General features: G+C 37.1%; 1 protein-coding gene across 3 annotated transcripts; it reads right to left on the bottom strand.

The window, feature by feature from the left end:
* Nucleotides 1-2,367: 2,367 nt before the first annotated feature.
* Nucleotides 2,368-23,171, bottom strand: LOC146387356 (sodium- and chloride-dependent GABA transporter 2-like). Of its 3 annotated transcripts, none has more exons than XM_084928917.1 (15): nt 23,042-23,171; nt 15,251-15,441; nt 13,394-13,528; nt 12,315-12,455; nt 10,536-10,623; nt 10,305-10,437; nt 8,866-9,000; nt 8,443-8,546; nt 7,066-7,190; nt 6,653-6,765; nt 6,240-6,377; nt 6,042-6,144; nt 5,856-5,956; nt 4,887-5,057; nt 2,368-4,803 (listed from the first exon to the last, which is right to left on the bottom strand). In XM_084928917.1, exons 2-15 carry the CDS (start codon nt 15,435-15,437, stop codon nt 4,693-4,695), a joined length of 1,785 nt encoding a protein of 594 aa, XP_084785043.1. In that variant the 5' UTR covers nt 15,438-15,441; nt 23,042-23,171; the 3' UTR covers nt 2,368-4,692. The 3 variants fall into 3 exon arrangements, with proteins under 3 accessions (XP_084785043.1, XP_084785042.1, XP_084785044.1); XM_084928916.1 differs by lacking the exon at nt 23,042-23,171 and adding an exon at nt 20,821-21,171; XM_084928918.1 differs by lacking the exon at nt 23,042-23,171 and adding an exon at nt 20,843-21,171.
* Between the last annotated feature and the right edge of the window lie 832 nt (nt 23,172-24,003).

Below are 24,003 nucleotides of genomic sequence, written 5' to 3'. Positions count from 1 at the left end.
CACTGTTTTCTTTTCATAAAATATCTGGACAGAGTCTGGACAATAATATTGAAATGTTTTATAAACATTGGCTGGTTCAGAATGAAAACCTTAGCTGTCTTAAATATGTTGTGTAAAACAATTACCTGTATGTGTGTGTGTGTATGTGTGTGTGTGCTAATCTATATTATTGTTGTGTGGTTTGTAAGCAGATTGTTGCTAAATGTTTTCAACTACTGCTGGCTCTAAACATTTAAACAGTTTGTGCAGTGTTGAATAGTAGTACTTTTTTCTATCTTTTATAAATTGTACATCGTAATGTACGTACTATTTCGCCACACTTTCAGCTACATCTGAAAGATCTGTAGAACTTAGTGCTGGAGAATTTTTGGCCTACAAGTGGAAAAACAGTGGCATGGCTAATGTGAGATTAGAGATATGACATAAAATATGTTCATATGTATTTGGAAGATCGTTGCCATGTAGACATAAGATAAACACAAAACCCCCACAAAATACATATGGTACCTTTGTTCATGTGTTCTTCATATATATATATATTTTTTACACTCTAAAACCAAACAAATAAATAAATTAAACTGTTGTATTCAAATAGACAGATCATCTTCTAGGCCACTATTTTATAATCTAATTATATTTTTAAAGAGCACATTGATAAATAGGGAGACATTTTTCGTTGAGACACTATTAATCAGATTAATCAAATACACACTTACCGGCCAGTCCATTAGGCACACCTCCAAATATGGGGTTACACCCACTTTTGCCTCCAGAACGGCCTTAGTTCTTCATGGCATAGATTCAACATGATGTATGTATTTTTATATTTGAAATTTAGAATAAGTCTTAGAAAAAGATCCATCTAGCCATCCATTTTCTTAAGCTTATATCATTGTGTGTCACAGGGGGGCCCTCTGAATGACGGTCACCAGTTTATTACATGGCTTGAAAAAAAGTCTTAGCAACTTTAATTACACACCTGGCTTTTAACAGTTCAGCCAACTGCAGTCTACAGTATTTAAGCAGATAATATGTGAGCCATTAGAAGCTCAGCAGCTGTGCTATAATCTACTGTATACGGGTACTTTCTGGGGCAGTTGTCTAAAGGAAATTTCATTCCAGTGGTACTGTATCATAAAAACTGTGCATACAAAATATCTAGCCAATTCTGATACAAATACAGTGATACATTTCTAACACTATCCTTAGTGATTCAAAATTTTCCCATAATTTACAATTAATAATTATTCAGGGCTGTGTCTCTCTTTTATATCTCTGCTGTTATCCAAGTCTTAACCTGGTAGTGACCATGGATATCACAGTCTGTCCCTACTCCAGCATCCATCACCTGGAACTGTACCACAATACTACAAAGTACCCCATGTTCACTGTCCCACATAACCTTTGAAAAACACAAAAGTACCACAATTTACCTTGCTCTCAGACATTATGTCATTGGGAAACAACCTACTTTAGAAACACATCAACTGTTCAGGTAAAAAACATAAATTACATTACACGCAGTCTTTATGGATGAGGCATTCGTATCCTTGCCTTTCAAAATAATTTCTCGACATCTTCACTTACATCTTTTTCTATCGCCTTTGAGTGAACTTATCACAATTTAAGCTTTGTTTTGCCTCTCTGGAAACTACATAAACTCTACCTTTAGTTAGCACACAGACTGTAGTGACATTTATCGAGCTGTGCGAAACATTGCATTTGAAATTAGGCACCACTTGAAGGAAAAAAACTTCAGAATTACCATGACCACAGCTTTACTGGTGCATGCATGAACATTACAAGGATAAGATGAAAAACAAAGATGTTTGCAGTAGTGTTTTACTGTCTCTGTGGTATCAGCTGAAAAAAACTGGGTGTTCGATTTGATAACTCACTGCATTTTTCTCCTCTTATAAAAAAGGCCTATTTAGTAAACAGTTTTTGTTTTTAAAGGTTTTTCTTAGGTTAATTCATGCATCTTGGGTTAAAAAACAATGAAGGAGGGTTCATGTGATACACTGATATTATAAAGCTATTAAATGGACGATGTAGTGACACTGTTCCTGGTTCCAAGGTCAAGTATGACGCCAGATTTTAGACAGCGTGTATGAAAAAGTGGATGTCCTTTACATGTTCAAAATGAAAAAAGGAATGTTTAAAGAGAAAAGAAAAGAGTTGTATAAAATAAATCTATTATTACATATCTGCAAGACATTCAGGTGAAGAATTAAAGGTAACCTTGTTTTCTTAAAAGCATTAGCAGAAAATTAAAATGTTCTCATGTCATTCAAGGGCACAGAAAAACTGCCATTTTTACTTTTTCAGACTCTCCTCTGGATCTGTGTAGTGACAATCAAAAAGCAAAACAGTTATGAATTTATTAAGATTTTATACATTTTATTAAGTCTGTCTGCAAATGATGATTTTACCACAGTCACCTCACTGGTCATTGCTGCAGTAAATCCTAAGGAATGATTCTAATGTCAGTTTAACCAAATAGTAATAGGAAGACATGAGGAAATCCATAAATAATATTTATCATATTAACATATGATTATCTCATTATAGATCATATTTAAAGAATGGCACGTTGTTTAATAAAATCATTCAATTAACATTTACAAACCAAAGCTATGATTCAGTTCATCATACCAACACTTCACAAAAAAAAAAGCAAACCTTTTTGTTCCTGTTGTATCTAGTGGCAACAGTGGATTATAAAAAAAATTACAGTGTAAATGTCAATATGATTTCTCACATGAAAAAATGTGTTATTACAAAATTTGTACAGTGCAGAGGTGTGATTCAAAAGTTCAGAAAACCTTCTTTTTAAAGAAAGAAAGAAAAAACAATAAAAACAACAACAAAGAAAAAACCAACAACATAAAAGATTTCAAGCTGGCCTCTGACCAATCCTTAGGATCACCATTCAGGGTCGCCACTGCTTTGATTTTTAAAGGCCAGTTCCCAGAACCTTTAGATCACACTCTACATGTTATACATAAAAATGTTGCCACAAATCTCAATGACATATGATACAAAATATTAAAAATATAAATTTGGACACTCGATAAGGAAGGTTTCTGAAAAGAAAAAAAAGTTGAGAATACAGCAGAAAAATGTATTTTATAATCAATATTACCATATTGAGTTTCCTTGGTTCTAACAGGTTTATAATACATAACGCAGTTATCGTAATGCTGCATTTACTGCCTACATGAAAAACCCATATACAATATTTACAGTATCAGTACTTTGTAGAGGTCACAAACACTTCTGTATTGGGACAGCCAGATGGCTCAGATAAACACAGTGTTCAGGGTTTCAATTGATTGGATGCTTATTGCCTGACAAACTCCCTTCTGTCATTGTTTTTTAGTTACAGTTTACACCATCTGTATAATTCATACTGGCCTTAAAGTAACTAAGGTGTTAGATCTGTAAGGGTTTGTCAAATACCTGTCAGTATTATTTTACTCAAAAGAGTTCTACAGCCTGAGGCCTTGACCACAAAATGTAATAATACAATGTAAGAGACAAAAACACTTGGTGTACAAAAACCTTTCATTTCCACTCTCTTCTTAATAAGTGCTCATTACAAAAGGATGAGTGTTTGCAAAATGGTGTTGCTTGAAACCATAACAGGCAATAGTCCCAAAAAGACTGATTTAAACATGAAGCACATTTCTGCAGGTGTAAATACCCTGTGCTGTATTTTATTTAAAAGAAGAAGGATTTTCATAATAAATACACCATTATTTTTTTCCATGATTGAAAATGCAACATTTTAATGTGACAGAATTAATCAGGCATCATCTTCTCTCTCTTCTCCAACTATGGCATCAGAAACAGTCTACCGTATGCTAAAGGTACGTAAAATTTTTCACCACATGACAAATTTCCCAGCGATTCATCACATGAATATCATGTTAAGTATTCCACTAATCGCTCTGATATAAATTGTGATTAACAACAGTGCTAGTATCATAAAGATGTACGAATAGCTGGGGTTTAAAAAAGAGCTTTGTAATCAGACATAGTGAAAGCAGATAGCTCAATATATTCAGATGAAGGTAAACCTGAAAAAAATATGCTTCTTACTAATGAACTTTGGATGAGGAGCAATTTAAAATGTCAAATAATATGCTCAGTGCAAATGGCCACGAGAGAAATTTCAGAACTAGTCCTTGCTGTAGAGATGGGTTATCAGAACAAACATGAACAAGACAATCGTCAGAAGCAATAATATAGAAAATGAAATCATGGCCTAAACCATTTTCTTTAAGCAAAAGTCCACATCCTCTCTGGTTCCATATTCTTATTTCTGACGTTTCTGTGGTTTCCTCTTCTGGTTTTGGACTGTAAATCAGATGATGAAGATGCCATCCCAAACTCAGGGAAACTACACATTTGTGCTCAGACTATCATTACGCAGTTTTTTACAATCACCTCTTGTTTGTGTGAATTCATTCAGGTTGTAGTTTTTGATTGAATTAATCTCACTGGTTTATCTAGCCAGTTAGATGGGGACACAAAATAAATATCAGTGTTTTAAGGGGTTAAATTCCAAACAGACTGGAATGATGCAGCGCTACAGAGGATTGAGCCACTGGATTTAATGTTAGATTTTCCTTATAACTGTGTTAATTGTAAAATGCATCTGAGTTTGCTTCACTTTTCATGTTTATTCTAGAACACTCTGTTATCGAAGGATGATGGCAAGTTAAGCAGTTCAAGAGCCTTTTTCTCTGATTTGGTCAGAGGGAGGTCTTCGGCAGGAGTACATAAGATGGAGAACCTCTAACAAAGAAGAATATTGGTTTTAATAAAAGATGAACGGAAACAGTTTTTTGGAAATTTATATTAATACACAAATAGCTCACCTGTCGCAGTGTACCAGGAGTGGTGCTCAGATTGTACAGCATCCAGAAGGGAACCATGAGCGTAGAGGACAGTGTAAACCACCAGCCTAGAGCATAACCCCACCATGGATACTCTAGTGTGTTGTTGAACTTCAGTGGAGTGTATTTGACCAAGGAGAAAATAAACGTTCCCTGAAAATTACAATGGAAGAGGTAAATATGGAATAAATTACATACTACGTGGGGAATGGAAACCCATCTCATAAGGCTCCTAGTCCACAGTTTTTCTGCTTATGTTAACACCAGTGGTGGCTCAGAGCTCTATGGTTATTCAGCAGAGTGTTGGAGACTTTTACACACTATGCACCTCAGCAGTCAGCAACCTTGGTCTGTAACTTCATGTGGTCTGACGCCATCAGTTGCTGTGGTGCTTAGCCTAACAATTTTCCAAAAGTAACACTTAGTCACGGAATATCTAGGAAGGAAGAAATTTCATGAATTTTATGACGTGTTGCAAAGGTGGGACCCTATGACATTACCATGCTCAAATTCAGTAAGCTCTTCCCATTCATTCACAAATAATGGGAGACTGCATGGCTAGCTGCACACCCAAAACTGTTGGCTAGTAAATGCTAAAATGATACTTCCCCATCAAGGATTTTTGTCTTGGTTCATTACTAAAAATAACCAATTAATGTGATTTTACTTTGATGAATTATAAATGCTGGAACACATACTGACATTTTTTACTTTCAGATGGAGAGTTTTTCACCACCTCACAGAATTAATCCTAACTTAAGTAATGAAGTCAGTCAGAGTTAATAACATATTGCACTAACAGCTACCATTTAAGTCAGCAAAACTGATGATCACCTACTAGATAAGAGAGTTTGTCTCGATTAATAATGTCTGTCTGACATTACTGACATATGCTGTGCAAGAATGGGCGGGAAGGGCTGCAGAGCATTACTAACTTTTGCTGCAACTCACCGTGCAAATTACTGGAGTGACATATTTCAAACAGTACTTTATTAGGGGTAAAGGCTTGTATCCAATCATGTCCTCTAAGTTGTCATAAAATCGGTCTGCACCTGTGAAAAGATGGAAACACAGAGTTGAGGAAACATTTGTTTCATTATGAAGACACTTTGATATTTCTGTAATTCATGAACTTACCATATACCCATCCAACACCTACAGACTGCAGTATGGCAATGAGAAGTAAAGTCATTCCACTGCAGGCATAGTAGTCAAACACCTGGAAGATGTATAGTCCACCCTGTGTGTGGAGCAGTTTCATTAGCTTTCGAGCTTTAGCATATAAAATAAATGCAGTTATTGTGACAAACATGTGACTTTTAAATTTGTTCTTACCTCTGTAACCATCACAAGGCCGATGAAGAAACTGACAACACTGACAGCAAGCAGCAAGAGTTTACGTCGGTGGCCGACATGGAAGAAGGCTGGATTCATGTCGGAAATGGCTGTTGTGAGAGCTTCCAAACCCACAAACTGAAACACAAACCTCTAAGTTATATACTTACCATTAAAAATGCATAATTTTTGCTCAAGATTAAACTGTTTTAATCTGCATCTCAATAGAGAACCTGCGCCAGGCCTGAGCCAGATAACAATCATATTTAGTGGAACGTAAGTAAGTTTAAAATTGTTTTTAAAAAAAATTTAAATTTCCATTTCAATTTATTTCAGTTGTCCCTCCCCCTTCACCCCCCCCCCCCCCCCACACCAAAAAACCCCAAAACAAAACAAAACAAAACAGAGCTTACCTCACTGTCCAGCCCCAGCAAGATGATCATAACGAAAAAAAATACTGCCCAGATCTGAGGAAAAGGCATCATGGCGACGGCTCGAGGATAGGCAATGAATGCCAAGCCAGGACCTGCAGAGAATAAGAGAATACAGTGGAAACGGAAGCCCAACCTGCTACTAACCAGTTATACCTAACAGAGGTCGGTGAGAGTATACACGCATATATTGATTGTAAGGTGTAAAGTGTAGCTGGCATTTATCCTCTTCTAAAAACAGATGAGAAACGCCATCCACTGCACATACAAAGACAAGCTTGTAACATTCTCCCATACGAACATGTAAATAATATTACATCCATAAATGCTGTCAGGTCTAAATTGTTCATTGTAAAGCTCCTTGTGTCTTTTCACACTTTCTTTTATAAACTCACCTGACTCTGCCACTTTGGATATATCTGTGTTCTGCTCATATGCCATGAATCCAAGTGCAGAGAATATGGCAAAGCCAGCAACAAAGCTGGTCCCACTGTTCAGAAGGCACAAATACACACAATCCCTAAAATAAAAAGAGAACAAATTACATCAAATTATTTTGTATTAAAGTCAGTAAGGGTTTATAATAATAATAATAATGATAATGGATTGCATTTATATAGCGATTTTCGAGACCCTCAAAGCGCTTTACAATTCCACTATTCATTCATTCTGGCATTCACACACTGGTGGAGGCAAGCTACAGCTGTAGCCACAGCTGCCCTGGGGCAGACTGACAGAAGCGAGGCTGCCATATCGCGCCATCGGCCCTGTCATGGTCCTGAGTCTGACAACTCAGTGTTTTGTGTTTCTTTATATTATTCTATGTTCTTGTTTATTCTGTTATGTCTTTTGTTTAGGTTTGTTAGGGTTTTGTTTCATGCATGCCTGTGTTCCCTCTGTCTATCCATGGTGTCACTGTGTCTGCTCGTGAGTCTGTCTGTTAAATTCAGTGTCTTGTCTGGTCCTCTGTGTCTGTTAGTTTCCTGTTTTATTCTGAAGGTCCTTGTCTCATGTGAGTGTGTTCAGGTTACGTTTCCCCTGTCTCGTCATCTGTGATTTCTCCCAGGTGTGTTCCCCTCCTGTCTCCCATCCCTTGATTACTGCTGTGTGTATTTAAGCCCTGTGTCTTCTCCCGCATGTTGCCGGTTCGTCTGTGTTAATTCCCTGTGTGTTTCTATGTTTCCTCCAGCGCTCCAGGTTTGTTTTGTTAGTTTTTTCCAGTTTAGGTTTTGTTTAGTTTCCTCCGCTCCTCTGCTGTTTCTGTTTGTATCTCCACCTTGTCAATAAAAAATCCCCTGTATCTCAGCTGCCTGCATCTTGGGTCCTCATTAAATTCCACACGGCTCATCCCGCAAGCCTTGACAGGCCCCTCTGGCCAGCACCAGTAGGCGATAGGTGAAATGTCTTGCCCAAGGTCACAACGACCAAGACAGACAGAGCAGGGGATCGAACTGGCAACCTTCTGGTTACAAGATGAGCTTCCCAATCCCCTGAACCACGGTTTGCATGTTTCTTGCCTAACTGTGACACACAACCTGTTTTTTTCCATATCAGTAGCTCATGGCATGAGACATGACTGAAGGGAGATATTTTTGGATAATGGTAAATATCAGAAGAAAGTTATTAGTGTTAGTAAAAAGCATTAAAGAAACCTGCTTTTTCCAGTTTTGTCATAATGATTTTATATGTTTATGTTACATTCTTCTTCTTTCATTAAAACTGTGATATTTTGTGATATTCTTACATTAAAAAACCAAAAACATTTTACTTACTTGTAGCAGTCATTGTTGTACTTATTATAGCTGCCAAGTGCAATTAGACACCCAATGCAAATAGCATAGGAATAAAATATTTGTGTGCCAGCATCCATCCACACCTGCAAAAGAAAAAAAAGGTCATTTCCTCACCCCTACATTCAATTACATGAGAATTTTTTTTTATTGTGCGTGTGTGTGTGTGTGTGTGTGTTGGACTGCACATAGTGCATCTGTACAGAACATTTGCTAATGTTTTACCCTATGTGACATCAGCAAAGCAATCATCTGCAAACGCACTGAAAGTTGTAACACAGTCTAATACACATAAGTAACCCATCACTGTTTGTAAGAATTTTGATGATGCAACATGGTTAAGCAGAAGTTAAAGAGTAAAACCACATTTTATTTACAGTGGGAAGTCATGAATGATGTTTGTACCTGGGGATCAGCGAGACGGGATGGATCTGGGTACAGGTAAAACTTGATCCCATCTATGGCCCCAGGCAACGTGAGTCCACGAACAAGCAACACCACCAGCATCACATATGGAAATGTGGCAGTAAAATAAACTACCTGCAGAGGAGGAATGATGTGGCCAAGTTATGAACATTCACTGCCGATATTATGTAATCACACTCCCTCTGTGCTTCAGAACATACACCGAACACTGCTTAACCTCACATTGAAACTTTAGTTTCACACAGTGTATCTCAAACTAAACACATGCTGCTGATTTTTTCTTTATTCTTGCCACCCAGGGAAAACGGCAGTTCACTACTCCTTAAGTCTAACGCACAATTTAAATTTTCAAGAAAGCAAATTGCAGCTTTAGATTAAAGAAAATCTTTCTGACAGCTTCTTTTGCCTTTTTTAATGCTGGCACAACACTGTTTGCAGCTAAATGCTGTCTGCATGTTACCTTGTTCAAAATAATAAATCTTGCAGGATTTGCAGCTCTCAGCAAGTAACGTCATGTTCACCATTTATTTAGTTGGCATGCTAACAGTTAATCAACAAATACAGAGGACATCTGCAGATGAAGAGGATCAAAAGAAGATCAGAAAACTGATTACAGTTCAACTTCATATCATGAAATTCACTGCTATCTGGCACAGATACTACTATCAAATCAGGTCTAAGTGCAACACTCCCATTTATTTTTAAATGGGGTAATCAAATTTAATTAGTAAGTATGTTTCAATGATTACATACCTTATATAACTATTTTAGCATAAAATCCAGCATATAGCTGTGTAAATCTTTCTGGTTTAGTGGTACAAAGAGTGCAACAATTTGAAAGAGGAAGTTTTTACTGATATCACAGGTCCGCAACTTTGTATTCTGCTTTTGTATTTATTAAAAATAAACACCGTCATTGTTGCATAAAATACAATCTCTTCTCTGCCCTGCCCTGGTGTGCGTGTGTAGCTCATGTCCACCCTCAATAAATATATGAACAGTGACAATCAATGAATGGGAAGGAAAGGGGACAAAGGATAAAGCCAGGGAAGCAAAGATGATTACTAAGAAACATGTTTGTGGCATGTTCTTCATGATATTTCAGAAAGATACTTCATCTCCATCTATTTTAACCTGGCCTGCTGCTAGTTGTACCTTTAATTTAAGTGCAGTGGGAACAAAAGTTTGGGCTTAGCTTGATATCTTTGAATCATAAAGGACTGTAATAATGTTGGCTCATATTTATGGTTAGCCTTAAACTGCGTACAATCACATCCTGTCTCTAATAGGTAATTAACCTATAAAGATAGAGGCATGTTTGGTGTGTAACATATTACTGTGTTTTTAGGCACTAGCAGATTCTGTTATTTGTTACACTGTGTACCACAAGGAAAAAAAGTATTAAGCCCATGTCTTACCTTCCCAGTAGACTTGACACCTTTCCACACACAAAAGTAGCAGATGATCCAGGACAACAAAAGGCACAAAGCCAACTCCCATCGAATATTGCCCAACTCATTGATGCTTCCAGTTATATTCAAAACTCTTCGCCTGCAGTTGACAGTTAGTGATGGTCATAACTCACAAATGCCGATTCACTTGTCCAAATAATGCCTTAAAAGTTTTTGGATTTTGGAAAAGTTACTCACTCCCAAAACTCTCTCACTGGTGAAGTTGCATTTTCATGTACAGTCATGTTGAAATAATCAGCCTTTCTGTCAAATTCCACACAGGTTTCTGAGAAATGTCAACAAGTGATTTAAAGCACAAACAAAGAAAGGTCATATAACACATCTTGTCAAAGCCTTGGTCTGTGTTAACAAAAATCTCCAGTTACATTTTGGTATTTTTTTTCTTTTTTATTCTTACATATAAGCTATGCTAGTGTTCTACTGATTTTTACTATATAAGCTTTTCTATTCACATAACAAATTGGTTCTTCATTTGTAGTTTGCTATATTAAATAAAACATGTGTGACTACAGAAGGTGTTTTCTACTTTATGTTTGCTGAAGGAGGGGGTCGAGGGATTATTTCAGTGTCTCCACCAATTACATAAAAAAACAATAAATAATAAAAAGACAGTGATCTAAGTTTGTGTGACTGCATTAGATTGCTGACAGTTGTTTATTTGTGTGCGTGTGTGATTGTTGTTCGCTGGCTTTAGTATTCTGTCCCCCTGAGAGGGAAACTCACTTGCGTGAAGTGCTGAATAAAGCCACAAGGTGGTGCCTCTTTCATTTTACTGGGTTGAAAGAGAAGGTTGAGAGTTTTACTCAGGCACCAAGTGGTGCTGCAAGCATTCCCACTAAATTAATGGCAATGACCAGTAGCTGACTTGACTATGGCCAAGTGGAAAGTGCTGTGGTGAGTAAAGACTTTGTTGGTGTTGCCATAAAATTGTTATCAGTTTGCTGGTGCACACCAAGTAAGGCTTTTCTGTGGTTCTCATAATTCTAGATTCTAAGTAAGCATACACCTATTTTTATTTATTTATTAAGAATATTTATATGTGGCATCCCATGACAGTACCATTCATAGGATGCCACATTCAGTGAGCTTTTTAGAACCACCCATTCTTTCACAAATGTTGTAAGGGCAGGCGGCATGGCTAGGTGTAGCCCAATACTTTTGTCCATATAGTGCATGTAGCGGCCAGCTACATGGTAAAAAGATACTTCCGAATAAAACGTTTTTTCCTGAGGAGGTTTGGATCTCTGCAGTTACTGAGTCAGCAGAGTGTTGGTGACTTTTACACCCTAAAAGCCTCCATACTCGATGGCCCTGCTCTGTAACTTTACGTGGATGAGCTGCTCTGTTTCCTGAACATTTCCACTTTCCAATAATTCCACTTATAGTTGTCTGTGGAATACCTACATGAGAAGAAGCGGCACTTGCTACACTGGTGTTATCTTATGACACTCAGTGAGCTCTTTAGAATGTGCCAATCTTTCAAAAATTATTTGCAAAGACAGACTGCATAATTAGGTGCTTGATTTTATACACCTGTGGCAATGGGACTGAAAACTGAAGTGCGGCCTGCAATTTTTTTTTATCCATATACTGTATAAAGCAATGTAAAATTGTCAGTGCAAATAAATACACCTAAATTTTTCAACTGCTATTATTAATAAATATCAGCATGAGTGAAGAATACTGAGTGTTAGTCCTTCATAAGATAAAATGTTTCCAGCCTTTGCTCTATAGACACAAAAAAACCCTCAGTGCCAACATTGTGCCAGAATCGAATAAAACCCTCAAACAGCCAATTTTATGACATTAAAAGCAACCTAACATGTAAAAAATGGAAACCAGCTAGTATCATGATGAGTTCCCCAAAGCTTGTTAAAATGCAGTGAGTCATAATTGCTCTCATGATGTTTAGCTACTTCTTTGTTTTTGCATTTCTAATCACATAGTGGGACTTACCAGTGTTCCAGCTGTTTTTGCAGCTTGCCCAGGGAAGCTCAGAATTGAAAGAGGAGAAGAGATATAGGAATGCCCAGGCTAATATGATAATGTAATAAATACTGGAGTATAAAACAACCACTCCACTGCAATAACCAAGGCCTGAAAAACAACAAAAAGGGAACAAATTAAACACTTAAAAGGAGGCAAAATCACATACATATAGAATAATTAAAGAAACGCACTGTGTCCAGTATGTTAATATAAATACTTGTTAACAACCCAACACACTTTGAAAAATAAATACATATTTAAATGATGGCATATATTTAAATTACATAAAGGAGTGCCAAAGTAAATGTAGTGCAGTGAACAATTGTAGAGGGGAAACACAGAAAACAAGTAAGAAAGGAGCTAATAGTATACAAGTCCCCTGGCTGGCAGTCAAAGAAGAGGTAATGTTCAACCAGTGTAAGTAATGTGAAAGATGAAACCCCTGATGCAGATCTGCGAGTTTCTTAAAAAGGTTTTGTCTTGCCAATAATCAGAAAAGGAGCTTTGTTAAACTTTAAATATTAAGTTTGTTACACAACTTTTGCATAAGTGTCAGACTCAAAACTCAGGTTTCCTGGAATACAGCATCTGATTGTTTACAGTATAATGTTCTAGGGGGAAAATAGTTTGTTTAGTTAGTTTAAATGAGGAATTATAATAAAAATTCATAATTTCATTGAAAACTCATCAAATGCTACAACAGCAGGAAAATGTGAGTGAGTAAAATGTGCAGTTTGTGATTAAAATATGCATTTAAAAACATACTAATATTTTCCACAGGTTTTCTATTTATAATTAGATTCAGCTTCATTAATTAAAGGCCTTGTCATAGCTTGTTAGCATACAGTATGATCTTAACTTGTGTTTTCTTCTTTATTGGTAGTCTGATAAATGAAAACTTCCAAACATGTAAAAACCATGTAGTCAATATAATAAAGTGATAAAACATAATTTGTTTTCAGACTAGTAGCTGTTTCAGTCATGAAACAGATGTTTGGTGGAAATTGTCACACATTCAAATTTTTTTTTAAGAGAGAGATTTTTACCTTCAAAAAGGGGGCAAATTTTCTTCCAGCAGGTAATCCCTCCCTGGTTCGTGTACTGGCCAAGAGACGTCTCCAGCAGAAACACGGGTATGCCGCAGGTGAAGAGGAAGAGTATATACGGGATGAAGAACACCCCTGGACAAAATCCAAAGTTGCACCACATAAGTTATTTGTATTGATCGATTCAACTGTTTTATTAATCCAGGGTTATCACACTGACACAGGTCAATCCCAGGGGAGATCAACACTGGCTTACTTTGCATCTAATCTCTAAATAAGATAGACATAATGTTAGTTCATTTTAAAAAGACCTTTCTTTTAAAACTTATTTTGTGTTTTGTTGTTTTTTACAGCTTGTAGATGTGTTGACATTTTATTTTTTCTTTTTGGATATGTGGTTCTTAATTTGTGTTTAGCTACTTTCTGAAATATTTTTCTTCCAAATGTAATTATTTTTGGAAATCGTAAAATTACTCCAGGCTTTGTCTCGCTGTGTGGAGTTTGCATGTTCTGTTTGTGCCTGGGTGCCAGAGGGAAAACATTGCCCTCTGGGTAATCTGGCTTCCACCAACAGTCCAAAGACATGCTTGTTAGGTTAATTGGTGACTAGTGTGAATATGAGCATGAATGGTTGTCTCTTTGTGTTAGCCCTGTGATAATCTGGCAGGATGCATTCTGCCTCTCTCTCAGTGACAGCTGGGATAGACTCCAGACTCCCTGCAACCCTGAATTGGATAAAAAGTTAAGAAACTGGATGGATTCACTTGATTATCTTTTCCTAACTATGATGTAAATTCCTTTAAAACGATTTTTCTCTGCCACTCTACACAAATGTTAAACTGACAGGATTTTTAAACAAATGCAGCTAAGATAGAATTAAAAATGAAAAACAGATTAAAGTAACTGTGTCGATTATGTTCCTTTGAGTTCTTTTAAATTGATATATTTTGAACTAAAATATAAAATTTGGCTTAGTTATACAGAAATAAACAAAAGGGAAGCTGACACAGAAATGCAGTTCCTCCAAATTTATTTTTAAAAGGCCCAAAGGAAACATTAACAGACTAATATAAACAGTGGTTCTGGGCTCTGTAGTTAAGTTCATGTAATCAGCTAATTAACATTAACATTAAAAAAATATGTATAATTATGGGGATGGCTGCTGAACTATCACTTAGTTATGCTGCTATAGAATCAGGATGCTGGGCGACCTACCATGATACAATGAACAGTGAGCAAGTGAGCAAGTTTATCTTCTCTCTTCTATAGTTTGTGTTTTGTTCTGCCTCGCTAAGCCCTTTTTTTCTTTTCTCTTTACCATCACCCCAAACCGCCTGAGGCCAATGGATGCCCCTCCCCGAGTCTGGTTCTGCCGGTTTCTTCTTGTTAAAATGGAGTTCCTACCCACTGCCACCTAATGCTTACTTCACAGGGTGGTACCCTGTGGAGTTTTCTCTCTAACATTGTAAGGTCTTCACCTTAAAAGTTCCCTGAGGTGAATGTTTTGTGATTTGTTGCAACATAAATAAAACTTAATTGAAAAAATCTGAATTCAACTGAAAGTTGTACTGAAAGAGATTCTGAGGATGTGTTTAATTTAACCCTTTTAACCATTAAGTACAAATACATACAGTTCGGTACAATGCATCTTGCTGATAAAGTCTATCACCCATTGTTAGAGATAGCTTATAACTTATGGGTTCTTTAAGGAAGCTCCAGACTTCAAAACAGCTTTCTGCAAACCAGTGATCCCAAGTTCATTATTTGGAGACGGTAAAACTGGAAAAGAGGAGCTAAATAGGTAGACAGCCACAGCACAATATAGTGTCTACATTTGTTCACTATTTTGATACTCACCTCCTCCATTTTTGTAGCATAGGTAAGGAAACCGCCACACATTTCCCAGCCCTATGATCTGCCCAGCAACAGCCAAGAGGAACTCAATTTTGCTAGACCACTGTCCTCTCGTATGGGTGCTGGGTTCAGGTTCGGCTGTGCCCTTATCCAGCTTGAAGTTGTCATCTGGATCATGGGGCTTTTCCATTATCCTTTAACAAGAAGGGAAGAAAGCCCATTTAGGTACATTTGATCACATTTTTGACCAAAACAGATGATTTGGAAGGCGCAAAATTTGATATTCCAGAGACCATCTGGTTATCTGCACACATCAGTGCCAAGTAAGCCACACAATAACAAAATCACCAATCACTTCAGGAATAGTGATGTGAGTTAATTACAGGACATTAGCGTTCATTATCAGCACAATGCCAGCAGTCTTGCTGCATTAGGTCAGAAAAGGGTCGGTGCAGCTTGGTATGAGAATAAATCTTTTCATCAATGTTGCTTTTGTGTGGCTGGCTAGGATTTGATGTGGGAGTGAAGCAGACAGACTGGAAAATATGTGTGCTACGACAGTAGTAAGAAGGTTCAAATGCTGAGATGCTAAAAAACAGCTTTTCTAAAGTATTTTATGGATCATTTAATGAGCCAACCAAGAGAAAAAAACTAACACTAGATGCTGGAGTATGGCAATTACAGTATGTGTTGCTTTTATGTGGCAGGTAAACACTAGAATAGCAAAAGAAAAGCTTTATAGTCTTTAAAGCTTGTGTACAGGAAAGCTTGTCTAATCACTATGGATACTAAAACCTAATCTTCCTGGCTAATGCCAACATTGTTATTTTTGAGTAAACAAATATGTGATAAATGGATATGTCCATAATTATTATGAAATGTAAATAAAATCATTTTTTTTTTCATATTGTGCTCACAGTCATGTATATTCTGATAAAAATTGTTGAATATTTTGCAGTCAGTTCTCTTAGATATGTCACAATATGGAAAATTCTAGATGACCTGAAATCAAGTTGAACTTCTTGCAGTGTAAGTGTTGGTTGTTGGGTATGGGTGTGCATGCAGTAGCTAGACAATTGTATATGAATGACACCTAGCTCTGACGTAATCTGAATTTACAGAATTGTAGTAACGGGCTTTTTAACTAGAAGGCTGTAAGGCTGAAACAGAACACGTGTGCCTTTCTGATGCTGTGCAGATTTTAGCATTGTGAGGACTGTGTGGCTGGTTTCACAGCTTTAGTTTGTTCTTTGTTGTCCAGATTAGTCGATGAGTTCAACTCGAAGCATTTTCTGAACACTTTGGTTTCTTTTTACTCAGAGAAGCCATGTGATCCTAAACGGATCCATATTTTGGTGTTGGGCTCTGAACTAAGGCATATATCAATGGGGGGAAAACTGCTCAGCTATCATATTATCATTTTGCAAAATGTCTGATAAGTAAAAGCACAGGACTTTTCCTTTTCGATAAATTTCTAGTTTGGACCAGACTGAATGACCCTGAATGATGTCTTATTTATGCCATAGATAACCCAGCCCAGACTTCCCATGACAGACTGAGAACTATCAAACTCTTTTCTTTTACTTCATATAAATCCATATGCTGCTACTGCATTAATGCTCCTTATATTTCTCATCTCTTTTCTCTCACTCCAATAGGTTGTGGCAGATTGCAGCCAATCATAGGTCTGGTTCAATTAACATTAATAAAAGATTATATAGCATTGACTATAAAATGATAACACGGTGTAAATTAATGGTTCGGATAACCTCTTTCTGTCTTCTTTTGCCTTCTCTGCAACATTTCTATCTCCTTTGCGTGAGAAGAAACCGAGATAAAAGGAAGATAATACTACTCACGCCAACTAACACCCTAACAAGTGTTAGCCTGTCTTATGATAATAGTTTTACTTAGTGATGGGATTAAACATTCAGTGGGACTAATTTATCAGTTAGTTTTGTTCCCTTAATTCTCTGTTCAGTTAGTGACGTCACTGCAAACTGCTGAAAACTAATGTTCTAACTTTATGTGGTCTTTGTTGGCACCGCCTTCTGACTGTTAGCTCAGCTGAGTCATAGTTCAGCAACGTTACCAAAGTGAAGTCATCGTGTGTGCTGTGATTATTTTTTTATAGACCTGGACTTTAAAAACAACCTGGGTAGAAGTTACTCAGGGGGCTGACACTATTGCTTAAGAAGATTCGGGGCCAGTTTATCCACAGCATGTGTACAAATGCTTTCATCAACTATAAGGTGCAAATAAACATATCTTTATGTCTTTGAGAATAGTAAAATGCATGTTTTTGAAAGAACTTTATTTACTGTAAAAAAAAAAAAAATCAAAGATAATAGAAAGTTTATAGTTTATAGAAAGGCTACAGTGTAGTCAGGCATAATATAATATTCACCTGATTCACTACTATACAGGGTGGGCCATTTATATGGATACACCGTAATAAAATGGGAATAGTTGGTGATATTAAAGTCCTGTTTGTGGCACATTAGTATATGTGAGGGGGAAAACTCCTCAAGATGGGTGGTGACCATGGTGGCCATTTAGGCCATTGTTTTTCTTGTGACATTACCAATAAGTTTGATGTGTCACATGGCCCTCTTCCTATTGAAAAAACAAAAGTTGTATCCAAGATGGCCGACTTATATATATATATATATATATATATATATATATAAATAAAACCAGTAACTAAAGATGTAAAATACTGAACCACAGTGCATGCATCTACAAATTCACGAGCTTAAATATAGATTGCACTGGTAGAATTTTAAGGTGTAATTTTATCTAAGGATAAATTAAGAATGATATTGCTCAGTTAAGTTGCAGTTTACATCAAGCACCTGCCAAAGTCATTCTCACAGAATAACACACAATTTTTTGCCTCCATCATCACGACAGGGGATGTTAAATCCAATCAGATTGGATTCAGTCTATTCTGATTTAATTGAACAAATTTTGTAAAGAATTTCCCATGAACTGTTTAGGAATTACAATTATTTTTAGACAGAGCCCCCCAGTTCAACAGACTCAAAATTAACTGGGCAAACTAACAAAATTATAAATATAGGGACTGTTTTTAATACTTGGATGAAAATCCTTTGGAGCCAGTGCTTGGATTAAGATTAGAACCAATGAACATCACTGAATGTTGTGTTTCTGCCAAGGTGTTTACTGCAGCTGCTTTCAGTTGCTTGTGGGTCTTCCTGTCTTTAGTTCTGTCTTCATCAACTGAAAGGCATGCCAGAACATGAGCTGCATCATTTTTAAACCGATAACATGGCCTGGCCTTTTACGTACTCTTAAAGTTAAACTTCGTTTCATACGCCCAAAGTCTAATCTGGTCATCTTGCTCAAGTGTTATCAGTACCTTATTTTAAACTCTGAATTTACATTCACTGAAAGTGTCACTTGATTGTAGACCTTGAGAATGATACATTTATCTCCTCAGTGTTACTGACTTAACTACATGTTGCGAAGCTGTTTTTTCCTAACAATGGAAAGAATGTTCCAGGTTGTTCCATAAATGAAATTTTGCCCTCTGACAGGTTTATTTTAATTTCCCAGCCTAATGATGGTCTTCTTTAGTTGCACTGATATCACTTTGTACCTCACATTGAGAGTACAATGAAACAAAACTAAATGGAAGCTGACATTTGGCCATTTAAAAATAAATGTTACAAAATTGTAAAATTGTAATGTTACAAAATTGTAATCAGTTCATTAGTAAGTCCAAGTGAACATTTGTGCCGGACATAATAAAACTGACTCCAGGAGTTCCCGAGATATCACATTTAGAAGAATGGGACAGGTGTGAGGTCATAGTTATATTGACCTTTGACCATTAAAATCTAATCAGTCCTTCCATGCATCCAAGTAAACTTTATCTGTGTTTCAAGAGTTAACAAATGTGACAGAATGAGATATGCATATATGCACCACCTACATCGAGGGCACACGGATTAGAAAAGCATGGCTGAGTGGTTGCAAAGAAAGGGAGAGTAGTGTTGACTGAAGAGGAATGGGCATTATAGTGGGGATACAGGACAGCTACAAGTACCTGGGTATCCCACAGGCCAACAGAGTGGTGAAGATCCATGAATGTCAACCACGGATTTGAGCTATGAATACATACACCCTAAAGGTCATGAAATACCTAGCTGGAATTTAAAAAAAAAATGGCCTCAGTAGAAGATAGATGCTACTGATGTCAAAACATAAAAATTACTCATAAATTATGGAGATCTCTACAGTCCAGCATCCTGAGGCTCTATGAGCAACGTAAAGAGGAAGGGCAGTGATTAGTTAGTGTTAGAACCATCCAGTATGAAACATAGGAGTCTGTGAATACATTAGGAAGATGTATCTCAGGCCCTCTAAGATGAGCTGTTTCAAGCAGTGGAGGAGAAGGAAGTATCATGGAAGACCAAGCTGCTGCATGGCATGTAGCATCCACAGATAGAAGAAGTGGCAGATAACAAAGAATCTTAATATTTGCTAGAAAAGGCTGCCTTAAAAGGACAGCACAGAACAGAAAGGAGTCTGCCACAACTAACAAGATCCAAGTTGGAGACTGTGCAAAAATGCCCCAGAGACCGTCCAGTGCACAGTAGCAGAATTTAAGATGCAAGGATACAGTGAGAAAAAACAACCAAGTGGCTGAAAAAGTCTACAGGAACATCTGTGCCACATATGGATTAGAAGTCCCCAGTTTCTAAATAAATAACAGGCTCAGACCCAGTGGGTCTTTGAGTTTCTGACAGACAAGCAGCTGTTGACAAACCAACCATATGCAGAATGATTGTTGACAAGAAACAGAACACCGCAGGTGTGATAGATGCAGCAATCCCAGAGGACAGCAACATCAGAAAGAAGGAGAAAAATAAGTAAGTACCGGGGGCTGAAGAAACAACTAAAGTACATGGAACCACTTTGGTAACATCCAAAATGGTCCCAGTGGTAACAGGAGGGTTAGCAGCTGGAAAGGTGGCTGCAACAGATTCCAGACACACAAAAAGAACATAGTCCTAGGAACAGCTAGGGTACTTCACAGACCTCCCAGAGGATCTGAACTTCAAGACAGATACCAACTGCATATATACACATATATATATACATACTGTCACTATACACATTGTACACTGACAACAGCAGTTTTGATTTTAGAAAAAAGAAAAACTAATTTATATCACTACCTGCTGCAAACATTATCTAGAAGAAAAAACAATTTCATTATCTTTTACAGTTTTGTCCAAGTAACCCTTTCAGCGCTTATTATTATGCAAGCTGTTCCAATATTTGCGCAATAGTGGTGGGTGTATTTGGTAGCTTTTTGTAGCCATGATCACAGAGCAGCTGAGGTGTTACGCTAAAGGGGAAATAACTAAACCTCGCTGCAGCGTAACCGGTAACCTTTGGCCTACATTATACAGCAAGGCTTAACTGCAGCTATAAACACTAATTTGTTTACTGTAGGGGAAAGTACAACAGCAGAAAAGTCCACTCACAATCAAAACAAAGAAGAAGCATAAAGAAAAACTTCACATAACGTAAAGGAATACCTAGGAAAAAAAACTGTCTCACGTCTGCAGTAATTCTTTATGTTTCCATTCCGGGTTAACTCATCAGCAGCTTTCTGAGTCAAATACTAATGGTCCAGATCTTCCAGTCTCAACAAGACAAGTGCAATTCCCAGAAGTGACCGCAAGTGAGTCCATGAGTGGAGAAGTGACAGTGTGAGCGGTGACAATGATAGACAACCAAAAGGAACCACAGGGACAGAGAAAGGAGGGGCGGGTTGTTTCTGAATGACGAGGCGGAGACTGTTCCCTAGACCACATGGCCTCTCAGTAAAGGCAACTGGAGGCGGCTGGTTGGTTTGCACGTTAGCCATGCTAAGCTGCATAGATGCCTCTGTTTGGATCATACGTCGTCGTCAGTGAATGCACCAGCGCTCTGGTCGTGAAAGCGAGTTCGTTTCTCGGTGCCTCAGCGACACCATGAGGTCGATAGCATGAACAACAGGTGAAGCAAATCGCAAGATTTAAACCTTCCCTATTGCAGGGAGTATAAAGAAAGACAGGTTAGTTTTGATTGAGCGGCAGAAAAAAGTCAAACTTCACTCATAAGAAACGGAATTGTAACCACACAGGGTTTAATCATTAATTAAGTTTTCCTAAGAGGCCACGTGAAAAACTAACTGTTGTGAAGGGCCCCACCAGAAAGCTGAACTCACTTTTGCTCACTGTTAGATTATTGGTGCGGCCCTTCACAACAGTCACAGTTTCTTATTTGTGTCTCTGTGAAAGTTTACTTCCCAACCCAGATTTAATCACTATCAGTATCAGCTCCCAGCTCATTTTAGAGACATGCCAGGTTTTCTTATTGAGATGGGAGATGGGAGTTTTGTTCAAAATTCAGCCAAGTTTCAAGAATTGATTTTGCTTTTTGAAAATCTTTAGATATAGTTTTTATTTGGTTCAGTTTTCTTTTAGTTATTATAATTATTCTTATACCGGGGTGTGAGTCGAGGAAGTGCTTGGAATGATGAACCCGTTTCACTAAACTATAAACTGTTGATAAATAAAGGAAAATACTATGGAGGACCACAAGAGCCACGCCCATCGAAATAAAGAATTCTTTGCTTAAATAATGAATTGTAGAATAAATTCTGCATTTGTAAATTCATGAAATACAAGGTGTTGAGTCACTCATCAAACCATTTAAGTACCATTCAATGCCCACTACTGAAGTGACCTTGGATAGGGTGCAATGTTATTTTGGAAGACTAAAGCCAATAATTAAGAACAGCTTTTTAAACATTTTTTCTTTTAGCAGTGACCTCAAGTACATGTGAAAAAAATCAGTAAAACACAAACCAGAGCCATCACATCCTGTTTAATCCGCGTTTAATGATTAGGAAACATGAAGTCAGTATCTGCTATTGTGTAGTATACACTCCTCTAGTCATTTTCTCCCGCTGCCCTTGTTTCTTGTTTTTTCTCAGGACACTTTCCACTAACCGGCCCTTTAGCTCCACAGCTGTCAGCTGTTCAGACTGCTGTGAAGTCAGGGCACAGCAACAGTCCCGAAACACACGATGCCTTTTGTCTTACTGACCTTTCTTTGGTAATGAAAGGGGTGTTCATATTTATCTGCAGTGAATTAGTCATTGATTGTTTAGCTTATGTGTTAGGTGAGCACTTATATACATAGTCCTGAAAAACTGGCCACATCTAAACTGTTAATTTAGTGCCTTAAGAACACATTTGGAGAGGTTTGAGTGAAAGCTATCTGAAGTAAAAACCCCAACAGTGACTGTTCTGAAACACAATACAAAAATTTTGTTTAGTTGGGATCAACAGAATAAAAAACCTCAAACCTGTTGTTGTACATTAAGAAATAGTACCATATATGAACACCTAACTCCCAATAAATCAAATTACTCAAATCAAATTCTCAGCTTTTCATTACTATTTAAGTCCAGATCGAACAAAATTAATCCAAACTCAAGAAGCACTTTTATTTTCCTGAATGTGAGTTCTAACTGATGCAGAACAACAATCATTTAACAGCTTTACATTTGTTAAGCAGTTATACTTTTATTCAAAATGTTTTAAAAAATTCCATTCACTAGTTAAAATGATTTGCATAGTGTGTGGTGGCCACATGATGGGTTAAAGTTGGTTCAAGATGATTAAAGCAGGTTAAAGTTATTCAGTTTTAGAAACATCAGAGCGGCAAGAGCTTAGTTTCTAGGAAGTTTCTGGATCTTATACTCACAGTTTGTTGTCTTCTGAGGTCACTTGTGGAAGTCCTGCTTTTTCAGTTTGAAACACACCTTGTCTCTTCAGACAGAACTAACGTTTTTCTGTGTGTCCCTGGCAGAAGAGCCTTTAATAACCACCCTAGATTTATTTTGGACAAATCATTGTTGGGGTTGTTAATGAATCATCATTGACAACGTGTTTCAAAGTGAGGGCTACTTGAGTTCAAAGAAACACAGCTGTCTCCTGATTTAACAGGACCAGTCTCACTTTGATCAAGCTCTTGCACATAGGTATTTAATTTCACTTCATGTTTATCATGTTCACTACATGTTATTTGTATTTAACACAAAAACACCTTTTCACCAAAATACAGCATGCAGGAGGCAGTAGGTTTCTGGAAAAAATCTTGATAGAGTAGCTAAAAGAAAATAATAGTGCACGATTCTCTTTAAAAGCTAATAATTTTTTTTTATTTTTGTTTTTTTATAGTACTAAGGATAATGAATCCTTTATTCCTCAAATTTAAAAAATAGCTATATCATACACGCAGGCTTGTTGTTGGACAGGTCATTTCTCATTAGAATTAAATGATTAAATTAAAAAGACAGTTAAAATAAAACTAAAAATAGGCCTTAAGCTAAATCCTTTTCATACCCACTAATTTTAAGCTTTTCTTGGTATAAGTTAGCATTAATGCTGTGTTAAAAATATATTTTACTATAGCACAAAAAACTTTACACAGATAAAACTAAAAATGTACACTGAGTACAAAAAGATTTATACATCTGTGATCTGTTTAAAAATGCGTACTGATGTTTTCTGACACGTGCTTCACCACACTACAATGATGGAAGACCATAGACTGCGACCTCTCTGTGACCTTCAACTGTCCTCACGTTGTGTGAGTGATGACTGTCTTTACGGCGGAAGTATTTTGTTGTTATTCTTTAACCAAAGCTCCTTCCCTTCTTTGGG

This window comes from Perissodus microlepis, chromosome 5 (assembly GCF_051167445.1).
Source record: "Perissodus microlepis isolate ML-2025 ecotype Zambia chromosome 5, ASM5116744v1, whole genome shotgun sequence".
Taxonomy (NCBI): Eukaryota; Metazoa; Chordata; class Actinopteri; order Cichliformes; family Cichlidae; genus Perissodus; species Perissodus microlepis.
Note: the sequence above shows the minus strand (reverse complement) of the source record. Positions and strands in the feature narration are given on the sequence as shown.